The sequence below is a fragment of the Salvelinus alpinus genome, chromosome 9, assembly GCF_045679555.1.
Source record: "Salvelinus alpinus chromosome 9, SLU_Salpinus.1, whole genome shotgun sequence".
Classification (NCBI taxonomy): domain Eukaryota; kingdom Metazoa; phylum Chordata; class Actinopteri; order Salmoniformes; family Salmonidae; genus Salvelinus; species Salvelinus alpinus.
In genome coordinates, this window is record NC_092094.1 from 68782076 (window position 1) to 68802325 (window position 20250).

General features: G+C 41.7%; 1 protein-coding gene and 1 long non-coding RNA gene across 2 annotated transcripts in view; one reads left to right on the plus strand and one right to left on the minus strand.

Annotated features, from left to right (window-relative positions):
• The first annotated feature begins 801 nt into the window (after positions 1-801).
• The window catches only part of LOC139530526 (MAM domain-containing glycosylphosphatidylinositol anchor protein 1-like), a 292852-nt gene continuing 273403 nt past the window's right edge, over positions 802-20250 (plus strand). The window contains exons 1-2 of the mRNA XM_071327017.1: positions 802-2187; positions 13211-13300. Of these exons, the coding sequence (XP_071183118.1) occupies positions 13234-13300 (67 nt within the window). The 5' untranslated portion in view covers positions 802-2187; positions 13211-13233. The remainder of the gene's footprint in view (positions 2188-13210; positions 13301-20250) is intronic.
• Positions 3315-7840, minus strand: LOC139530522 (uncharacterized). The gene is made up of 5 exons (XR_011666063.1): positions 7713-7840; positions 7243-7421; positions 6468-6580; positions 6102-6212; positions 3315-5630 (listed from the first exon to the last, which is right to left on the minus strand). It is a non-coding gene; the product is annotated as an uncharacterized lncRNA (long non-coding RNA).

Here is a 20250-nt window from a genome sequence, read left to right on the forward strand (position 1 = left end):
CAACCTATCAGAGCTCTTGTAGCATGAACTGACATGTTGTCCACCCAATCAAAGTATCAGAGAATGAATCTGGTACCAAAAGCATAAGCTACAGCTAGCTAGCACTGCAGTGCATAAAATATGGTCAGTAGACTCAAAGAGAGAGAAAGACAACACCAGTCTCAACGTCAACAGTGAAAAGGCGACTCCGGGATGCTGGACTTCTAGGCAGAGTTCCTCTGTCCAGTGTCTGTGTTCTTTTGCCCATCCTACTTTTTTTTTATTGGCCAATCTGAGATATGGCTTTTTCTTTGCAACTCTGCCTAGAGGGCCAGCATGCCGGAGTCGACTCTTCACTGTTGACGTTGAGACATTGTCTGCACTGTATTTCTGATCAATTTGATGTCATTTTAATGGACAATTTTTTTTGTTTTTCTTTCAAAAACAAGGACATTTCTAAGTGATCCCCAACTCTATCAATGGGGGAGAGGTCACACTTTAAATAAAAGTAGCTAAAATACGCCGCGTTGTGGCAGCTTTGAGTAGGACTCTAAAAAGTCATTAACACGCTGAGAGAAAATGACAGAGGCAGAAATGAAAGGGAGAGGGAGGGAGAGTTTGAGAGGAGGGAGGGAGAGCTTGAGAGGAGGGATGGGAGAGAGAGGGATCGAAAAGAGAGAGAGAGATTTTTCTTTTCCCTATCTCTTTCTTATCTAATTGGCCCATCGGGAGCAGGGGCAAGTGTTCAGTAGGCAGGACCCGTTTGCAGCTGCACTGTCTATAATTGGCAATCCTCCACGAGTGGAACCACAGTCACGAAATTCGACCAAAACCACCCCAAAACAAATAAAACCCCTCAGAGCTCAAATCAAACCCCATCGTGTTATATGGAGCAGGGAGACGCGAACTTGGAGTTGAACTGATGTCCGACAGAGAGAGAGAGGCAGGAGCTACATGAGCCTTTCTTTGACAAACTGTTCAGTGAGACGAGCGCATATATAAGCCGTATACGCGTTTTTTGGCCACGGTGTCCGTCACATCGTTCTCAGTCTGTGCACATAGTTCTACTGGCAAACAGTAGGATACTTAGAGACGCGAGAGGAGGAGTGGTGTAGTGTATGGAAAACAGTAGGATACTTAGAGACGCGAGAGGAGGAGTGGTGTAGTGTATGGAGTGCGGGGCCTTATTTAGACACCTTATACATTTTCACATGTTCTAAGATTCCAACAACCTACGACTGAGATCTTTCGCCACTGGAACTGTGTAAAGCAATAAGAGGCGTAACAGAAAAGGCACAGGTTCAACGCCAAAGGTTGAGAAGCCGAAAGGCTGAGAAGCGGAGTGATTTTGGACTACATGTGCTTATGAGGACTCTGCTTTGTGCCCTGAAGAATCCCCAACAAATGTTCCAATGCGTTAAAAGTTACCCGGTGGATTTTGATCACAGTTCTACTTTCTTTCGAGAACTGGTAAATTCGATATTTGAACTAAGAAGTGTTGATAATTGGATATGGAGAAGGGCGAGCCGGTCAAGGATCGATTCGGACAAGGTGGTAAATTGTATGACAAGCGACAGCTTTATTTAAGAGTAAAGATATCTGGTACAAGCGTATACGGTCTCGTTCCTTCGGCTCATAGAGAACCTCCAGAAAAAGCCCAGATAACAGAGTGCATAGACATTTTATACAAAGATAGAAAGTAGGTTGAGTCTGGAAGTTCTTGTCCTCTGGTTGGTTCTGGACAGGTTGTTGTCTTCTCAGATTGGTCCTGATGAGCTGGGCGTCATCCTTCTGAGTCTTATAGCAAAAGTTCTTTGTTATCAAATGTTCAGCTAAACAGGAGATTTTGTGTGTGCGTAGTCAGCCCTCCGTCCTTGGGTATGTGTGTGTGTCTGCACCCTTTTCTTATCAGTGTTTATGAATGTTCTGTGTCAGCCATCTGTCTCTGGGTGTGTGAGAAACCCTGCTTAGAAAGAAGTTAGTTATAACAATGTAATAGCAATATGCTTGTGTTATTTTAAATGGTATTTATTACAGAAGTCTACGAAACTGGAATATCTAAGTGGGTATATCTACATTTACAACGCACTTATGGTGAGACATTTTTAAGCGGTTTTATAACGGAATTATCGACTCTGAGCCGTGCGAGGGTTCGGAAAATCGGGGTATAGGAGTAGTTTTAAGAAGCTCTGCTACACCTGGAGTAAGGTAAATATAATTATCAAAACTGTCTGTCCGCGGATCCAATTTACTGAGATTTTTAACACATTTTCTTATGCATAGGTTAGTTCAACACTAGAACCTTGACCTGACGCTCCGTCAAAAATAGCTTAGGTATAGACTGGCATAGTGTAGGCTAATAAAGATGATTCATATAAGAAGCTTAATGTAGAAATGTTAAAATTGCTATTTTTTACACTCCCTGGTAGCCTTATATGCTTCACTTATGGACAGATGCGATGCATCCCACCTAGCAAAATGTTGTTGAAAAGTTGACTTGTCTGACTTCCAATCAATGTTAGGTTTTGGTTGAAAGTGAAGTTGAAAATATATCTTTTAGGCCTACATGTTGTTGAAAAAGTATTTTTCATGTAGTTGAAAATATGTAGTTTTTATGTCGTTAAGGTCCATCTATGTTTGGTTTTGGTTTCAACGACTTCAAAACATCATTTCAACATACTAGCATACACATGGACACAGTATCAAAAATTGGTCTATGAACAAATGCATTAACAATCATACATCACTCCAGTATTTACACACATTATTTATTTACAACATTGAAGTGTTAATTGTCCTTATTCCACTACTGGAGACGCATGTTGCAAATCACCTACTCATATTTCAAACATCCAGCATGACGAAATATAACATTTTAATTATTCCATTCCTCCCCATTAAGTTAATTATTGCTAATACTTATTAAAAAAGTAGTTTCCATTCGGTTTTTATTTTTCAGATGTACATTTCATGTCACATTTAGTGGCTCTGGGTCTTCCTTTCCTGTGGAGATCCTCATGGGATACAGTTTCATCGTGGTGGTTGATGGTTTTTGCGACTGCACTTGAGGAAACGTTCAAAGTTTTAGACGTTTTCCGGGTTGACTGACCTTCATGACTTGAGGTGATGATGGACTGTCATTTCTCTTTGCCTATTTGGACTGTTCTTGCCATGATATGGACTTTTTCCAGTTGGGGCTATTTTCTGTGTGCCGACCCAGCCTTGTCACAACACAACTGATTGGCGCATTGGGAAGGGGTGGAAGTTCCACAAATTGGCTTTTAACGGGGCTGTTGATTGGGGTGCATTCCACATAACTACCTCATGGGGCTGGTTGGGAGGGTGCCGGGGTGTGCGGGGTTGTCATCTGGGGGCTACTTTGAGGAGTCTCAAATGTAGAGTGTATTTTGATTTGTTTGGTAGTTTTTTGGTTGCTGCATGGTTCCATGTGTTGTTTTGTGGTTTTGGTGTCTTCGCTGTTCTACAATGTCGAAAATGAGTGGGTGTGTATATATATGTATGTATATGGTGTATATACAGGGGATTTTGTGTACTTTGAGAAAAAAAATAGGTAGATGTTTCAGAATTGGTCAATAAATCTCAGCTTGACCACTTAGAAGAGCTGTTGCATTCACACAAAAAAACACTTTTTTTGTAATCTTCATTATTTATGCAACCAACTGTCACGAACGTCATAGTGAGGAGACCAAGGCACAGCGTGATATGAATACATTCTTTTTTAATAAACAAATGAACCACTAAACAAACTAACAAAACGACCATGACGCTATAAATAACAGAGTGCTGACAGGCAACAACACATAGACAACTACCCACAAAACCTAAATGGGGAAATGGCAACCTAAATAGGATCCCCAATCAGAGACAACGATAAACAGCTGCCTCTGATTGGGAACCAATTCAGGCCACCATAAACCTACATTCCCTAGACGTACAAAATCCCCATAGATAAACAAAAAACCCTAGACAAGAAAAACACACCTATACCCACCCTCGTCACACCCTGACCTGACCAAAATAATACAGAAAATATAGAAAACTAAGGTCAGGGCGTGACACCAACTGAGAATTTATTTTTTACAATTATATTGTTTACAAACAGTGGAGTAAAACAAGCTTATATTTTGGGTTGGATATTGCATCCTATTCTTACTCTTTTAGTCAATGGCATCAACATAGTGGAAAACCAATGTACAAATAAGTGAAAAAACAACATCTTGGTCCTTCTTAGTATGAAAAACAGTATGAATTCAGTATGTTTATTCCACCTTATCAAAATTGTGCATGGTATGTACACTGAGTGTATAAAATGTTATGGACACCTGCTCTTTCCATGACAGACTGACCAGTTGAAAGCTATGATGCCTTATTGATGTCACTTGTTAAATCTACTTCAATCAGTGTAGATGAAGGGAGGAGAAAGATTAAAGAAGGATTTTTAAGCCTTGAGACAATTGAGTTATGGATTGTGTATGTGTGCCATTTAGAGGGTGAATGGGCAAAACAAAAGATTGAAGTGCCTTTGAACAGGGTATGGTAGTAGGTGCCAGGCGTACCGGTTTGTGTCAAGAAGTGCAACGCTGCTGGGGTTTTCACACTCAACAGTTTCCCGTGTGTTTCAAAAATGGTCTACCACCCAAAGGACATCCAGCCAACTTGAGCATTGGAGTCATGGGCCAGCATCCCCCGTGGAACGCTTTCGACACCTTGAAGAGTCCATGCCCCGATGATTTAAGGCTGTTCTGGGGGGGAGGGGGTGCAACCCAATATTTGGAAGATATTCTTAATGTTTTGTACACTCAGTGTAAGTTCAGTATCACTTTTCAGTTAAAATATGTGGTGTAAAGTACTTAAGTAAAGCTACTTTAAAGTACTACTTAAGTCTTTTGGGGTATCTGTACTTTACTATCTATATTTTGGGTATCTGTACTTTACTATCTATATTTGACAACTTTTACCTCACTACATTCCTGAAGAAAATGTACTTTACTCCATACATTTTTCCTGAGACCGAAAAGTAGTAGTTACATTTGAATGCTTAGTAGGACAGGAAAATAGTCCAATTCATGCACTTATCAAGAGAACATCCCCATCATCTCTACTGCCTCTGATCTGGGGGACTCACAAAACACACATGCTTAGTTTGTAAATTATGTCTGAGTGTTGGAGTATGTCCCTGGCTATGCGTAAATTAAAAAACAAGAAAATGGTGCCGTCTCGTTTGCTATAATATAAGGAATTTGAAATGATTTATACTTTTACTTTTAATACTTAAGTATATTTAAAACCAAATACTTTTAGAATTTCACTCAATTAGTATTTTACTGGGTGACTCACTTTTACTTGTCATTTTCTATTAAAAGGTATCTTTACCTTTACTAAAGTATGACAATTGGGTACTTTTTCCACCACGGGTTAAAATCAATAATACTTCAAAGGATTTCACTACTGAAAACTGAAACAAATGAATCAAACAAAGACAAACAGATCAATTCCACTTTTCAAGCCTACTGGAGGCGTAGTGGTGTGGTAAACACCACCCCCGGCTCTAACAGGGGCATGCTTGAGGTGGTCTACCACAGCTCTGTATGTCATGTTCTGTGGCCTTGCCGTTTCATTTCTTGACTGCCCTGCAACACAGAAATAAACATTTAGTTATATTACATAAAACACTCAAAGTAATGGATATGTAGCATCTATGACCTCAGTTACACTCAGCACTTAAATGTGACTTCTGTCATCCGATCACTCCAAGCTGCATTAGGTCTGGATGCATGAAAGTCACATTGTGCTCGCATTAGGTTCAGATCTGCCAGGATGGGCATTGTGTTCGGAATTTGAAATAGTCTGGACGCAATCAGACCATCGAATAACATAAGCAATGTAAAGAGATGTGGGGAAAAGTACATTCACACACATTACTTTCATAATAACAAAGAACAAATGTGTGTGCCTGAGGGGACAATATTTTTCATAAAGCCAAAAGGGGTGAAACACACATGAATATAGGTGAACAATTTGCACTAATGTAAATTAACGTAGATGATGAAACATATTCCCTTTTGCTTATAAGACGAACCGCTATGGTGACAAATACTGACCATCTAAACCATGTGTGACCTCACTGGCTGTAGAAGTGTTCTTCCTAACCAGTCCCTCAACAGCTCTCTGACAGAGCTCCACCCTCACTGGGTACTCAGAGGATAGGACGGCTGGGTAGAGATGAAGGGATGGAAGCATGAATGGATCAATCATTTAACATCTCCCACCCATGGAGAGACCTATACAGTACATTCGGAAAGTATTCAGACCCCTTGACTTTTTCCACATTTTGTTACGTTACAGCCTTTTTCTGAAATGTATTAAATCATTTCCCCCCTCATCAATCTACCCACAATACCCCATAATGACAAAGCGAATACAGGTTTTAAAATCGTTTGCAAATGTATTAAAAATAAAAAACATACCTTATTTACATATGTATTCAGACCCTTTTCTATGAGACTTGAAATTGAGCTCAGGTGCATCCTGTTTCCATTGAGCATCCTTCAGATGTTTCTACAACTTGATTGGAGTCCACCTGTGGTAAATTCAATTGATTGGACATGATTTGAAAAGGCACACACCTGTCTATACAAGGTCCCACAGTTGACAGTGCATGTCAATATTTTTGGAAAGGCACACAACTGTCTATACCATGTCCCACAGTTGACAGCACATGTCAATATTTTTCATAAAGCCAAAAGGGGTGAGAAATACATGAATGTAGGTGAACAATTTGCACTAATGTAAATGAATGTAGATGATAGAACATATTCCCTTTTGCTTACGAGATGAACCGCTATGGTGACAAATAGTGACCATCTAAACCATGTGTTTTGTTCTATGAGAATCTTTATTATATAATCATAAAAAGCACATAAAGGTTGTTAAAGGTTACGTAAAAGATTTCCTAAGCCTGTGTTAACCTCAGACCTTGTTTTCGGCATTTATCCCAAAACCCTATTCTTTCCCCATAGGAATGGCTGAACTAACCAGACGTAACTCATGTCTGTTTTTTAAGGACTAAAAGCTGCCGAGCTCTATACCATGCCTTCTTAACTGCCCGTGGGAAGATGAATTAAGTTGTAATGATTTCAATGAAATATAAAACTTCTGTTTCACAGACATTACATTAATAAATGTAGTGTATAACAAAAGGTATTACAGAGTGTTAGGGGTTTTGATTATGCTATTTCTTACCTATCCAGCTCTGAGTCATCTCCTGATTTCTGGGCAACTGAAACACCCTTGCATAATACTGCCTGAGAGGGTACAGTCTGCCCTTTGACCTCTCGAGGAAGATACAATCTGTCATCATGTGGCTCCGTTTCTATGTCAGACAGTGGAGTAATCAGTGAGAGCAGCTCCTTGATCTCCTCCTGAGGGAAAGAAAGACTGAACACACACCCTTCCCTGTGTCCTACACATGACAAGGCAGTCATAGCCTACTGTAGGGGTGCCCCTCAATAGTCTACAGTGGCTTCCTCTATCTCCTTTCTTTCTTGCACTGATCTGATATGGAGATAGGTGAAAGCATTATGGTATTTGTTTTCACCCGTCCAGTTCATTCAGATCAGTATGAGCAGAGAACAGAATATATTGACAGTGAGCCACTTCAGATTATTGTGATGCACCCAAAACCTTGGGTAAAGTGCCATACTGTACTGTACCTCCAATTTGAGCTTGGCTCTGTTGATGTCCATGCAGGAGCAGAGACACTTCCCCAGCACCATGCACCTCACACACACTACGCTGCTGTCCATGTGGCTCTGAATCTCTCCCAGCATGAACTGCAGCAGCTCTGACAGGGGAAAAGACATGAGGGTCGTCATCATTAGGCACCAAACAGAAGAAAACAGACTTCAACAAGGCAGGACTACATGGATACTTCCCATAACAAAACACACATAGTCGTTTTCCTAGGAAAAACATGTTTTATTTCTCAAATATCCTTGTCTCATCGCGCTCCAGCGACTCCTGTGGCGGGCCGGGCGCAGTGCGCGCTAACTGAGGGGGGCGGATGCACGGTGTTTCCTCCGACACATTGGTGCGGCTGGCTTCCGGGTTGGAGGCGCGCTGTGTTAAGAAGCAGTGCGGCTTGGTTGGGTTGTGCTTCGGAGGACGCATGACTTTCGACCTTCGTCTCTCCCGAGCCCGTACGGGAGTTGTAGCGATGAGACAAGATAGTAATTACTAGCGATTGGATACCACGAAAATTGGGGAGAAAAGGGGATAAAAAAAAAAAAAAAAAAAGTATTTAATAAGAATATTTCATTCATTCAGATCTAGGATGTGTTATTTTAGTGTTCCCTTTATTTTTATGAGCAGTGTATATATAAAAATCGTCTGATTAATCGATATCGGCTTTTTTGGTCCTCCAATAATCGGTATCGGCGCTGAAAAATCATAATCGGTCGACCTCTAGTACAGGTGAATCAAATCTGGGACCGAGAGACTGAAAAACAGCTTCTATCTCAAGGCCATCAGAATGTTAAACAGCCATCACTAACATTGAGTGGCTGCTGCCAACATACTGACTCAAATCTCTAGCCACTATAATAATAAAAAAATGGATGTAATAAATGTTTCACTAGTCACTTTTAACAATGCCACTTTATATAATGTTTGCATACACTACATTACTCATCTCATATGGTCGCAACCCATTTGCGACCAAGCTTTAACTTCCTGACTGATGTCTTGAGATGTTGCTTCAATATATCCACATCATTTCCCATCCTCATGATGCCATCTATTTTGTGAAGCGCACCAGTCCCTCCTGCAGCAAAGCACCCCCACAACATGATGCTGCCACCCCCGTGCTTCATGGTTGGGATGGTGTTCTTCGGCTTACAAGCCTCCCCTTTTTCGTCCAAACATAACGATAGTCATTATGGCCAAACAGTTATTTTTTTGTTTCATCAGACCAGAGGATATTTCTCCCCATGTGCAGTTGCAAACGGTAGTCTGGCTTTTTTATTGCCGTTTTGGAGCAGTGGCTTCTTCCTTGCCGAGCGGCCTTTCAGGTTATGTTGTTATAGGACTCGTTTTACTGTGGCTATAGATACTTTTGTACCTGTTTCCTCCAGCATCTTCACAAGGTCCTTTGCTGTTGTTTTGAGATTGATTTGCACTTTTCGCACCAAAGTACGTTCCTCTCTAGGAGACAGAACGCGTCTCCTTCCTGAGCGGTATGACGGCTGTGTGGTCCCATGGTGTTTATACTTGCGTACTATTGTTTGTACAGATGAACGTGGTACCTTCAGGCGTTTGGAAATTGCTCCCAAGGATGAACCAGACTTGTGAAGTTCAAAAAAGAAAATTCTGAGGTCTTGGCTGATTTCTTTTGATTTTCCCATGATGTCAAGCAAAGAGGCACTGCGTTTGAAGGTAGGCCTTGAAATACATCCACAGGTACATCTCCAATTGACTCAAATGATGTCAATAAGCCTATCAGAAGCTTCTAAAGCCATGACATCATTTTCTGGAATTTTCCGAGCTGTTTAAAGGCACAGTCATTTTAATGTATGTAAACTTCTGACCCACTGGAATTGTGAAAGTGAAATAGTCTGCCTGTTGTTGGAAAAATTACTTCTGTTATGCACAAAGTAGATGTCCTAACCGACTTGCCAGAACTATAGTTTGTTAACAAGAAATTTGTGGAGTGGTTGAAAAACGAGTTTTAATGACTCGTTTTAATGACAACCTAAGTGTATGTAAACTTCCGACTTCAACTGTTTATACTGTACTCTATACCATCTACTGCATCTTGCCTATGCCGTTCGGCCATCGCTCATCCATATATTTATATGTGCATATTCTTATTCATTCCTTTACACTTGTGTGTGTAACCGATGTGAAATGGCTAGCTAGTTAGCGAGGTGCGCGCTAATAGTGTTTCAATCGGTGACGTCACTCGCTCTGAGACCTTGAAGTAGTTGTTTCCCTTGCTCTGCAAGGGCCGCGGCATTTGTGGAGCGATGGGTAACGATGCTTCGAGGGTGGCTGTTGCCTGTGTGTGCAGAGGGTCCCTGGTTTGAGCCCAGGTAGGGGCGAGGAGAGGGATAGAAGCAATACCGTTACATGTGTATAAGGTAGTTGTGAAATTGTTAGATTACTTGTTTTATATTACTGCACGGTCAGAACTAGAAGCACAAGCATTTCGCTACATTCGCATTAACATCTGCTAACCATGTGTATGTGACCAATAAAATTTGATGTTATAAACAGCAGGTGCTACATCGTAGACCAATCAGAATTCATCTCTCATGTCCAGCCCGTTCATTATCTCAGCCAATCATGGGTAGCAGAAAGGTTTCCGTGGCTAAACCAACTAGGCTCATAATTTAACGAGTTTATTTGTATTTACAGATGGCACAATAGTTTGTAATTAAGGCACATGAAAGTTCACATGGTCTAGAAGGTATTTCTGCCCAAAAAATGCATTTTGATAAAAAACAACATTTAAATACCTCTCCTGTGAAGTAGTGACATGAGACATACGCCTAATTTCCTGAAACTAGTCACATATGCATATATTATATTCCCAAACTAGGCGAAGTAGACTATTCAAACGTGGGAGTGTGCCACGCTCAATGGGCCGAGGCCACAGACGTAATTCGAAACTAGACATTGAACTGACATTTGGTTGAGTTCTAGTTTTGATTTACATTTGGTTGAGTTGTCAACTAACATGAATTCAACTTGAAATCAACAAAAAATGTCACCATGTCATTGGATTTAGGTTAGAAGTTGAGTGAAAAAAATACGAAATGACCTTATGTTGATTACTTGTTTATTCAACGTCATCACATTGATTTCCAATGACATGGAAACAATGTTAATTCAACCAGAGTGTGCAGACTTAATGAACGCAGACAATTGCTTTTGAGGCACACAAATGAGCGAGACATTGACTAGTAGGCCTATGCACTATATACAGCGTATTCGGAAAGTATTCAGACCCCTTGACTTTTCCCACATTTTGTTACGTTACAGACTCGTTCCAAAAAAAAATGAATTGTTATTTTTTCCTCATCAATCTACACACAATACCCCATAATGACAAAGCCAAAACAGGTTTTTAGAAATTTTGGCAAATTTATAAACAAAAAAAATGGAAATATCACATTTACAAAAGACCCTTTACTCAGTACTTTGTTGAAGCACCTTTGGCAGCGATTACAGCCTTGAGTGGTTTGGGAATAAAGCTACAAGCTTGGCACACCTGTATTTGGGGAGCTTCTCCCATTTTTCTCTGCAGATCCTCTCAAGCTCTGTCAGGTTGGATGGGGAGCGTTGCTGCACAGCTATTTTCAGGTCTCTCCAGAGATGTTAGATCGGGTTCAAGTCCGGGACTTGGCTGGGCCACACAAGGACATTCGGAGACTTGTCCCAAAGCCACTCCTGCGTTGTCTTGGCTGTGAGCTTAAGGTCATTGTCCTGTTGGAAGGTGAACCTTAGCCCCAGTCTGAGGTCCTGAGTGCTCTTGAGCAGGTTTTCATCAAGAATCTCTTTGTACTTTGCTCCGTTCATCTCTCCCAGTCCCTGCCGCTGAAAAACATCCCCACAGCATGATCCTGCCACCACCATGCTTCACCGTAGGGATGTGACGCTTGGCATTCAGGCCAAAGAGTTCAATCTGGTTTCATTAGACCAGAGAATCTTGTTTCTCCTGGTCTGCGAGTCCATTAGGTGTCTTTTGGCAAACTCCAAGCGGGCTGTCATGTGCCTTTTACTGAGGAGTGGCTTCCATCTGACCACTCTACCATAAAGGCCTGATTGGTGGAGTGCTGCAGAGATGGTTGTCCTTCTGTAAAGTTCTCCCATCTCCACAGACGAACTCTGGAGCTCTTTCAGAGTGACCATGGGGTTCTTGGTCACCTCTCTGACCAAGGCCCTTCTCTCCCGATTGCTCAGTTTGGCCGGGCGGCCAGCTCTCGGATGAGTCTTGGTGGTTCCAAACTTTTCCATTTAAGAATGATGGAGGCTGCTGTTTTTGGGGACTTTCAATGCTGCAGACATTTTCTGCTACCCTTCCCCAGATCTGTGCCTCAACACAAGCCTGTCTCGGAGCTGTATGGACAATTCCTTCGACCTCATGGCTTGGTCTTTGCTATGGCATTGACTGTCAACTGTGGGGCCTTATATAGACAGTTGTGTGCCTTTCCAAATCATGTACAATCAAGTTGTAGAAACATTTTAAGGATGGGCAATGGAAACAGGACGCACCTAAGCTCAATTTCGAGTGGTCTAAATTACTATGTAAATAAGGTATTTCTGTTTTTTATATTGAATACATTTGCAAAACTTTCTGAAAACCTGTTTTCACATTGCCATTATGGGGTATTGGGTGTAGATTGATGAGGAATAAAATGTATTTAATCCATTTTAGAATAAGGCTGTAACGTAACAAAATTTGGAAAAAGTCAAGGGATCTGAATACTTCCCGAATGGGTAACTTTTCTGAAAGAGACAAGTGTATGAATTCACAATGCTAGGCGAAGCTAAATCAGTTGCCAAATTGAGTGACAAAGCGCATCAATCATTCTATCATTTTGATTGACTCGTTTACGTTCCTTTAATAGGCATTCAATTAAAACACAATATCACACAAAATATCAGTTAACATGATTGATTTGGCACGGTTGTCTATTGCTTATTTATTATTCAGTTTTTATCACCTATTCAGTGAGGAATGTAATCTATTTGTATTTTTGGAAATGTTCTGAATGAATATTGCTGCTATTGTCCACAAGTCCTGCGTATGTGTGTGCGCGTGTGTGCACACCCACATGTGTAATAGGCAATGTGTGTGGTGATATGCCGGTGGGTGAAATCGTGTTACGCTCGCTGTCCTTACCTGCCTGTTAGCAAATTCTGAAATACACCATAATAACTTTAGGCAATCCTGTCAAACCCAAGAATTATTACGATTTAATTATCTGTGCAAGGAAGTTTAAATTATTTACGGGGCCGAACAAACAGATGTAATACTCCTCACTTATTCTCTTGTCTGGATTGTTAACTAGTCTGTCGCTGTTACACGCTACTCACTATAATCTACCGTGGCTCCTTCAATCTAGTCATGGTGCTCTCATGCCCTCCTCTTTCCCCATTCACTCAGACTGAGAAACCTGCTCTTCTCTCTCTCTCCGACTCTTTCCAGGTTATGAGGGATCGGAGCTGAAGATGGAGCTTTTCTGGATTTTGGTATTTTCTATCATCTACCCATATGCGCGAGGGCAAGGAGTGTACGGTAAGAAATAATCAATCAATCAAATTGATTTATAAAGCCCTTCTTATATCAGCTGATTTCGCAAAGTGCTGTACAGAAACCCAGCCTAAAACCCCAAACAGCAAGCAATACAGGTGTAGAAGCACGGAGGCTAGGAAAAACTCCATAGAAAGGCCAGAACCTAGGAAGAAACCTAGAGAGGAACCAGGCTATGAGGGGTGGCCAGTCTTCTTCTGGCTGTGCCGGGTGGAGATTATTACAGAACATGGCCAAGATGTTCAAATGTTCATAAATGACCAGCAGTCAAATAATAATAATCACAGTGGTTGTCGAGGGTGCAACAGGTCAGCACTTCAGGAGTAAATGTCTGTTGTCTTTTTATAGCCGATCATTCAGAGTATCTCTACCGCTCCTGCTGTCTCTAGAGAGTTGAAAACAGCAGGACAGCAACACCAGGTGGACTAGGGACAGCAAGGAGTCATCATGCCAGGTAATCCTGAGGCATGGTCCTAGGGTTCAGGTCCTCCAAGAGAGAGAAAGAATGAAAGAGAGAAAGATGGGAGAATTAGAGAGAGCATACTTAAATTCACACAGAACACCGGATAAGACAGGATAAATACTCCAGATATAACAGACTGACCCTAGCCCCCCGACACAAACTACTGCAGCGTAAAAACTGGAGGCTGAGACAGGAGGGGTCGGGAAACACTGTGGCCCCGTCCGACGATACCCACAGGACAGGGCCAAACAGGCAGGATATCACCCCACCCACTTTGCCAAAGCACAGCCTCCATACCACTAGAGGGATATCTTCAACCACCAACTTACCATCCTGAGACAAGGCCAAGGATAGCCCACGAAGATCTCCGCCACGGCACAACCCAAGGGGGTGCGTCAACCCGGACAGGAAGACCACGTCAGTGACTCACCCCACTCAAGTGACGCACCCCTCCTAGGGACGGCATGGAAGAGCACCAGTAAGCCATTGACTCAGCCCCTGTAATAGGGTTAGAGGCAGAGAATCCCAGTGGAGAGAGGGGAACCGGCCAGGCAGAGACAGCAAGGGCGGTTTGTTACTTCAGTGCCTTTCCGTTCACCTTCACACTCCTGGGCCAGACTACACTCAATCATAGGACCTACTGAAGAGATGAGTCTTCAATAAAGACTTAACGGTTGAGACCGAGTCTGCGTCTCACATGGATAGGCAGACCATTCCATAAAAATTGAGCTCTATAGGAGAAAGCCCTGCCTCCAGCTGTTTGCTTAGAAATTCTAGGGACAGTAAGGAGGCCTGCGTCTTGTGACCGTAGCGTACGTGTAGGTAGTACGGCAGGACCAAATTGGAAAGATAGGTAGGAGCAAGCCCATGTAATACTTTGTAGGTTAGCAGTAAAACCTTGAAATCAGCCCTTGTCTTAACAGGAAGCCAGTGTAGAGAGGCTAGCACTGGAGTAATATCAATATTTTTTGTTGTTGTTCTAGTCAAGATTCTAGCGGACATTTTTAGCACTAACTGAAGTGTATTTAGTGCTTTATCCGGGTAGCTGGAAAGTAGAGCATTGCAGTTGTCTAATCTAGAAGTGACAAAAGCATGGATACATTTTTCTGCATCATTTTTGGACAGAAATTGATTTTCGATTTTTGCAATGTTACGTAGATGGAAAGAATCTGTCCTTGAAACAGTCTTGATATGTTCGTCAAAAGAGAGATCAGGGTCCAGAGTAACGCCGAGGTCCTTCACAGTTTTATTTGAGACGACTGTACAACCATCAAGATTAATTGTCAGATTCAACAGAAGATCTCTTTGTTTCTTGGGACCTAGAACAAGCATCTCTGTTTTGTCCTAGTTTAAAAGTAGAAAGTTTGCAGCCATCCACTTCCTTATGTCTGAAACACAAGCTTCCAGCGAGGGCAATTTTGGGGCTTCACCATGTTTCATTGATATGTACAGCTGTGTGTCATCCGCATAGCAGTGAAAGTTAACATTCTGTTTCCAAATGACATCACCAAGAGGTAAAATATATAGTGAAACAATAGTGGTCCTAAAACGGAGCCTTGAGAAACACCGGGATTTACAGTTGATTTGCCAGAGGACAAACCGATATCTTTCCGACAGATAAGATCTAAACCAGGCCAGAACTTGTCCGTGTAGACCAATTTGGGTTTCCAATCTCTCCAAAAGAATGTGGTGATCGATGGTATCAAAAGCAGACCTGAGGTCTAGGAGCACGAGGACAGCTGCAGAGCCTCGGTCTGACGCCATTAAAATGTAATTTACCACCTTCACAAGTGCAGTCTCAGTGCTATGATGGGGTCACATATCAGACTGAAGCGTTTCGTATACATTGTTTTTTCTTCAGGAAGGCCTTCCTGAAGTTTTTTCAAAAAATATTGAGAGGAATGGGAGATTCGATATAGGCCGATAGTTTTTTTATATTTTCTGGGTCAAGGTTTGGCTTTTTCAAGAGAGGATTTATTACTGCCACTTTTAGTGAGTTTGGTACACATCCTGTGGATAGAGAGCCGTTTATTATGTTCAACATAGGAGGGCCAAGCACAGGAAGCAGCTCTTTCAGTAGTTTAGTTGGAATAGGGTCCAGTATGCAGCTTGAAGGTTTAGAGGCCATGATTATTTTCATCGTGTCAAGAGATATAGTACTAAAACACTTGAGTGTCTCCCTTGATCCTAGGTCCTGGCAGAGTTGTGCAGACTCAGGATAACTGAGCTTTGGCGGAATACGCAGATTTAAAGAGGATTCCGTAATTTGCTTTCTAATGATCATGATCTTTTCCTCAAAGAAGTTCATGAATTTATGTGAAAGCCATCCTCTCTTGGGGAATGCTGCTTTTTAGTTAGCTTTACGACATTATCAAAAAAACATTTTGGATTGTTCTTATTTTCCTCAATTAAGTTGGAAAAATAGGTTGATGAGCAGCAGTGAGGGCTCTTTGATACTGCACGGTACTGTCTTTCCAAGCTAATCGGAAGACTTCCAGTTTGGTGTAGCATCATTTCCGTTCCAATTTTCTGGAAGCTTGCTTCAGAGCTCGGGTATATTCTGTATACCAGGTTGCTAGTTTCTTATGACAAATTATTTTTGTTTTTAGGGGTGCGACTGTATCTAGGGTTTTGTGCAAGGTTAAATTGAGTTCCTCAGTTAGGTGGTTAACTGATTTTTGTACTCTGACATCCTTGGGTAGGCGGAGGGAGTCTGGAACAGCATCTAGGAATCTTTGGGTTGTCAGAGAATTTATAGCATGACTTTTAATGATCCTTGGTTGGGGTCTGAGCAGATTAGTTGTTGCGATTGCAAACAAAATAAAATGGTGGTCCGATAGTCCAGGATTATGAGGAAAAACATTAAGATCCACAACATTTATTCCACGGGACAAAACTAGGTCCGGAGTATGACTGTGGCAGTGAGTAGGTCCGGAGATATGTTGGACAAAACCCACTGAGTCGATGATGGCTCCGAAAGCCTTTTGGAGTGGGTCTGTGGACTTTTCCATGTGAATATTAAAGTCACCAAAAATTTGAATATTATCTGCTACGACTACAAGGTCCGATAGGAATCCAGGGAACTCAGTGAGGAACGCTGTATGTGGCCCAGGAGGCCTGTAAACAGTAGCTATAAAAAGTGATTGAGTAGGCTGTATAGATTTCATGACTAGAATCTTAGAAGACGAAAACGTCGGGTTTTCTTTGTAAATTTAAATTTGTTAGCAACACCTTCGACTTTGCGGGATGCGCGGTGGACACTGTGTTAACAACCCTCCAGACGAGCTTCAATGCCATACACCTCTCCTTCCGTGGCCTCCAACTGCTCTTTAAAATAAATCAAACTAAATGCATGCTCTTCAACCGATCGCTGCCTGCACCTGCCCGCACGTCCAGCATCACTACTCTGGACGGTTCTGACTTAGAATATGTGGACAACTACAAATACCTAGGTGTCTGGTTAGACTGTAAACTCTCCTTCCAGACTCACATCAAACATCTCCAATCCAAAGTTACATCTAAAATTGGCTTCCTATTTCGCAACAAAGCACCCTTCACTCATGCTGCCAAACATACCCTCGTAAAACTGACCATCCTACCGATCCTCGACTTCGGCGATGTCATTTACAAAATAGCCTCCAATACCCTACTCAATAAATTGGATGCAGTCTATCACAGTGCCATCCGTTTTGTCACCAAAGCCCCATATACTACCCACCACTGCGACCTGTACGCTCTCGTTGGCTGGCCCTAGCTTCATACTCGTCGCCAAACCCACTGGCTCCAGGTCATCTACAAGACCCTGCTACGTAAAGTCTCCCCTTATCTCAACTCGCTGGTCACAATAGCAGCACCCACCTGTAGCATGCGCTCCAGCAGGTATATCTCTCTGGTCACCCCCAAAACCAATTCTTCCTTTGGCCGCCTCTCCTTCCCGTTCTCTGCTGCCAATGACTGGAATGAACTACAAAAATCTCTGAAACTGGAAACATTTATCTTGGCCAGGTCGCAATTGTAAATGAGAACTTGTTCTCAACTAGTTTACCTGGTTAAATAAAGGTGAAATAAATAAAATAAAAATATGGTCACTAGTGTAACCAAGAGGTGAGGCCTCATTTAACACAGTAAATTCATCAGGCTTAAGCCATGTTTCAGTCAGGCCAATCACATCAAGATTATGATCAGTGATTAGTTCATTGACTATAACTGCCTTGGAAGTGAGGGATCTAACATTAAGTAGCCCTATTTTGATATGTGAGATATCACAATCTCTTTCAATAATGGCAGGAATGGAGGAGGTCTTTATTCCAGTGAGATTGCTAAGGCAAACACCGCCATGTTTAGTTTTGCCCAACCTAGGTCGAGACACAGACACGGTCTCAATGGGGATAGCTGAGCTGACTACATTGACTGTGCTAGTGGCAGACTGGCAGGCTGGCCTGCACCCTGCTGCCTGGCCTGCACCCTGCTGCCTAGACTGCACCCTGCTGCCTAGACTGCACCCTATCTCACTGTTTAGCTAGGGGAGTTAGAGCCCTGTCTATGTTCGTAGATAAGATGAAAGCACTCCTCCAGCTAGGATGGAGTCCGTCACTCCTCAACAGGCCAGGCTTGGTCTTGTTTGTGGGTGAGAACCAGAAAAAGGGCCAATTATCTACACATTCTATCTTTTGGGAGGGGTAGAAAACAGTTTTCAACCAGCGATTGAGTTGTGACTGCTGTAGAGCTCATCACTCCCCCCAGCTGGGAGGGGGCCAGAGACAATCACTCGATGCCGACACATCTTTCTAGCTGATTTACACGCTGAAGCTATGTTGCGCTTGGTGACCTCTGACTGTTTCATCCTAACATCGTTGGTGTCGACATGGATAACAATATCTCTATACTCTCTACACTCACCAGTTTTAGCTTTAGCCAGCACCATTTTCAGATTAGCCTTAACGTCGGTAGCCCTGCCCCCTGGTAATAAAGTGTGTGTGTGTGTGTGTGTGTGTGTGTTACACTGTCCATTCAGTGTAATATGATGGTAATAAACAACGCAAATATTGAGTTATTGCAACAACAAAAAATACGCACAGTTGTACCGGGCTGGTCTCATAGACTAGACGTAACATAGTAAATGAAAATCCGGGACACTCAGATTGGTTTGATATGTTATTTTTGGTATGGATACATGAGACAGAAGGTTACTTAAAAGAAAACTCCACCCAAAAACTATCTTTTGGTATTTGTTTCGTTAGTCCATTGTTGACATAGTCCCTAAATGTTTTGCTTGTCAGCAATCAAGTTTTCAAGATGTGTTACCTTCAAAATACAGAAATCTTCCCCCTATGATGCATTTTGCATCATATGATGCTGTGTCTTTCATCATATGATGCTAAACGTGATGGCTGACAAGCAAAACATTTTGGGACTATGTCAACAATGGACTAATGAAACAAATACCAAAATATCATTTTTGGGTAGAAAAAAATTAAAGGAGGGTGGGTAGGCGTAGAATGCGAATGCCTAGCAACCCAAAGGTTGCATGTTCGAATCTTATCACGGACAACTTTAGCATTTTAGCTAAATTGTAACTTTGCAACTAATTGCTACTTTTTTGATACTTAGCAATTACTTACCATGTTTGTTAACCCTTCCCCTAACATTAACCCTTTAACTTAACTTCTAACCTTAACCCCTATCCTTAATCCGAAACCTAGCTACAGTTAGTCACTTAGCTAACGTTAGCATTAGGCACAACAAATTCTAACTTGTACATATCATACGAATTGTGATTTGTAACATATCATATGAATTTTAATTTGTAAAATATCATATGAAATGGATGATGGACATCCACAAATGAATACATACCATACATCCACAAATGAATACATAACATATCATACTAATTTAAAAAAATCAGACTTGTGTTTACTATGTGACGTCTACCCCTGAGTCCAGATTGGTTACTTCTTTCTCATTCATCTTCTAATCTTAATTGTCTTGTCCCAGTACATTTTCTTTTTTGGTGCCACAAGAGATTAACAAGTTATAATATTATTAATATTAACAATGGGCCTAATGCATTTCCACCTCCGGCTTTCTTCGTGCATCCAAATGCTCTGACATAAAATATATTTGACATTAAATTTGAACAGCAATTAGAAAAGTTGGAGGCTTTCTCAGTCCTTGGTAATCTCTATTAAGTCAGCAAGAAGAGCATGGCTTCGGGGGGATTCCTAGTATTGCATAATTAACCTATTGAAACCTACATACACTCTAAACAATGCTGGGTTAAAAACAACAACATTTGGGTTATTTGATAACCCAGTGCTGGTTAAATATTGGAGAGAACACACAAGCTGGGTTATTTTGACCCAACCGGTTGGGTTGTGTGAAAAACCAAACATGTTGGGTTGTTTGGATTACCCAAACATGGGTTAATTTAACCATGAGTAAAAAATGTTTTACCTTCTGTTGGGTTGAC